This window comes from Alligator sinensis, unplaced genomic scaffold (assembly GCF_000455745.1).
Source record: "Alligator sinensis unplaced genomic scaffold, ASM45574v1 scaffold87_1, whole genome shotgun sequence".
NCBI classification, from domain to species: Eukaryota; Metazoa; Chordata; order Crocodylia; family Alligatoridae; genus Alligator; species Alligator sinensis.
Genome location: NW_005841929.1, coordinates 3228320 through 3231858, shown reverse-complemented (window position 1 = coordinate 3231858; position 3539 = coordinate 3228320). Strand labels below are relative to the sequence as shown.

General features: G+C 48.8%; 1 protein-coding gene across 1 annotated transcript in view; it reads left to right on the top strand.

Moving 5' to 3' along the window:
* The window catches only part of WNK1 (WNK lysine deficient protein kinase 1), a 147848-nt gene that overhangs the window by 128848 nt on the left and 15461 nt on the right, over positions 1 to 3539 (top strand). The window contains exon 27 of the mRNA XM_025198808.1: positions 2745 to 2818. Coding sequence (XP_025054593.1) covers positions 2745 to 2818 — 74 coding nt within the window. The remainder of the gene's footprint in view (positions 1 to 2744; positions 2819 to 3539) is intronic.

Below are 3539 nucleotides of genomic sequence, written 5' to 3'. Positions count from 1 at the left end.
GTTTGCCTCAGATGCATATTTCCAGGTTTAAAAGATTCCATTTCGCTGGCAGGGTCACCAAGGCAGTGATGCACCTTAGAGTGAGAGAAGTCAGCAAAATGAGATGGCATAGGTGTAACTTCTGCTTAGCAGAATACTAAAACTGTTCATTCTGCGTAGCCGAGTACTAATTCTGCTAAGTAGAATTTACACCTATGTGGTCTCATTTTGCTGACTTCTCTCACTCTAAGGTGCATCACTGCCTTGATGACCCTGCCAGCGAAACAGAATCTTTTAAACCTGGAAATATGCATGTGAGGCAAACATAATGAGTAGGATAAACATACTGAAAGAACAGTGTGGTCTCAAGCTCTGCATAACAAATGACTGTGAGATCAGGTGAGGTATACCAATACACTGGTCTGTATCACATCAGCACAGATAAAAGGAAAATTGACATTGGCAGTTGGCTTTTTTTTGGCTGAAGTGGCCAGTAATGTTGCGGATAAATACCGCGTGCATCATGGGTGCAGTCGCAGTATGCATACAGCCAGGAGTACTGCCCGGCAGCTTGGAGAGCAGCATCCAGCTGGTAAATCTGGGGTGGGGAGGACAGATTGATACCCCCACAGTGAGGGAAGGAGTGGGGTTGGGGTAGGGACAGACGCTGCCTGGGTGGAGTGGGGCACAGGATGGAGCTGCAAGCAACTCGTCCCAGTGGTGTGGGGAGGGGGGCAGCTCCCGCCACTGCGTGCACCCCTGGGGGAGGGGGCTGGCCAGCAGTGCTGCAAGAGGGGCTCGGAGGTGGGCTACAGCTACCCCAAAACTTGTCGTAGGCCCCCCTCCGCTCCTTCCCAGTGCTGCTACCTGCCCCAAGAGCAGCCCCAGCCCAGGACTCCTGCTGGGAAGAGCCTAGCACCACCCCCAGCCCCAGCCTGTGCAGAGGCTGCCCGTCCTCACCCCACGCATAAATCCAAGGGGCGCGTGTCCCCCATGCCTCCCCTGGGGGTATGTGCATCAGCGGGAGCTGCCCCCCAGATGGAGCCACTTATGGCTCCATTCCACCCCCTGCCCCAGCTCCACTCCCTCCCTCACTGTGAGGGCCTCAATCTGCGCGCGCCCCCCGCCCCCCCCCTTATGCTTCTTCCCTCCGTCTCACCACTTCCTCCCCGCAGACTTGCCAGCCAGACATTGCTGTCCAAGCTGCTGGGCTACATTTTGACAATCGGACCAGTATCAGCCCCAAAAAATCTTTATTGGTGCGCTCCTAGAGGTCAGATGAAGTCCATGAATTTGGAAGACTTAGGATCTGAATAATGGATTCACGGAGTATTTGGTCTGGATTAAGTAAAGCTAAATGAAGTCCGTTCCATTCCTCCCTCCCTCCCTCCCCTTCGCAAAATGCAAAACTGGGAATATCCAACTACTTTCCTTATGCAAACTTCCTTGCATCTTGATTTGCTTTCAAAGGAGTGGAGATAATTAAATTACTCTTCTATAAAACTTGTGGTTAAAACAGGTTTGCATCAGGTAGTCATATCTCCCATTAGGCTAAAGGGGTGTGGCAGACTGGGTAAAATGAGGCCCTGGAGTAATTAAATAAGATTTAGCCTGTGACCCTAATGACTAGTTGGAGGAAGATTTAATTTCAGTGGAGTGATTTTTTTGTAGCACAGTTGACTAGTGAGTATCTGAAAATGCATCAAGAATAAATACAACAATTGGTGTGGAAAAAATACAGACATTAAGCATGCTGCACCTTTTTGTATTTCAGTTTTTAGGTGAAATACTGCTAAAAACTCCCTCTTTAATCTCCTATTTGACTGAAGCAGAGGAATAAAGCAGTAATTTTCACTGCTTTGAGTGGTGTTGTGAGCTCCTTAAAAGGGTGCCATGGCCCAGTCTCCTGACAGCCCTTCCCACCAGCTTCACAAGAATGGGAGGAACAGGGAAAGGAGCTGAATTAAAAAGCACAGCTTTTGTTCCCAGCAGCCCCTGTGTCAACTGCTCCTGCGCTTCAAGCTGTGCAGTCTCCTGTGGGTGGACAGGTGGATGCAAGGTTGTACTTTCTCAGCCCAGCTCATTCCCCGCTCCTTCCATGCTCCCATGGAGTTGGTGGGAGGGACTGTAGTTAATGGTGCTCCAAGCACTGACATTCAAGTCCCTAGAGGAGCAGTCACAGCTGAAGAGGCCATGGTAGAGATGGTGGCAGGGCGGGTTTCTACCCCTGCCTCCTTTACATGACACGAGCAGCCACTGTTGCTCCCATCTGCCTCCTGCAGGGACAGCTGCCTCCTTCAGAGGTCTAATGACCCACCCTAACCTCCCTAATCTGCCCTGTTGAGCAGCCCCTGCCCGCATGGAGCACCATACCAGGGTCTTAGGAGTGCCCTGCCCACCCTGCCACACCATGAAACTCTTTTAGGGGTGCCACAGAGTGTGAGGAGATGAGCACTGTAAGGGATTAGACCTTAAATGGGGTGGCACTAAGTTCCAAAAAGTCATGGAGGGTGCCTCAAGTTTAACACAGTTGGGAGCCACTGGATTCAAGAAGGGATGCCCTCCAGTAGTGAAGGTCTTACCTAAAGCTGATGGAATGCAGAGAGGCTTCCTGAAATTTTGCACAGTAGCAAAAACATGAGTACTGGGCTGGGGGCAGTGTCTAGGGTGACTGTATCCTTGACTATGAGGGCCGGGAGGAGAGAGAGGGGATTGCATTTCTTTCTTAACCCACTTCTCCCTTCTACCCGATCTGTCTGTTTCAGCATCACAGAGTGCAGAGAGCAGTGCTGCGACCACCACTGCAGGGACTGGAGTTCTTAAGATGGGCCGATTTCAGGTAAGAGATGTTACTTTGGAATTGCTTCTGAAATGGGAATTAATATAGGACTATCACTTCCTATTAGGGTTGGGCAGTACTAGGCTGAAACCATTTCCTGAAAGGTAGTGCCAGTGTTAGAGCACAGAATTCACATCAAGCTTAAGGGTAGAGTTCACAAGCGAGGCTGAGTGTATAGGTACACACAAGCCGTTTGTCATGAACGATGGGACTTTGCCAGGCATTGCTGTTCTGTGGTAAATGCCTGCCTGCATGCTCTTACCTTGCAGCAAATGAAAACATGTGGAGTAGCCCTCTTCCCATTAATGTCTTTCTCTTTATTTACTATAGAGGCTGCGTATGGGCCCTTATTATGGAGCTGCTGATGTGCAGTAGTATCCCATATTCCCCAGTCTTCAGTAACTTGTTGCTATGTCTGTGCCCTGAGATTATACTGTGGTTTATTTACTTGATTACTTATTTTTATATTTTGCAACTAAGCCTTGACATGCATCTTGTGTGATGACTGTTGGTTGTCAACCTTACCTTAAACATCAGTTACTTGGTGATTGTAACACATCAGTGGTCTCCACTCTTTATTATTTTCCATGTTTTATTGTGAAGGAAACCTCCTGATCACATTCTTTCAGGAAGAAGGCATAAAGGTGGTCAAAAGCTGGATGATTTAGCTCTGGAAAGAATGAAAAATGTTGTTCTACCTTATACTTGCGGAGATATGAGT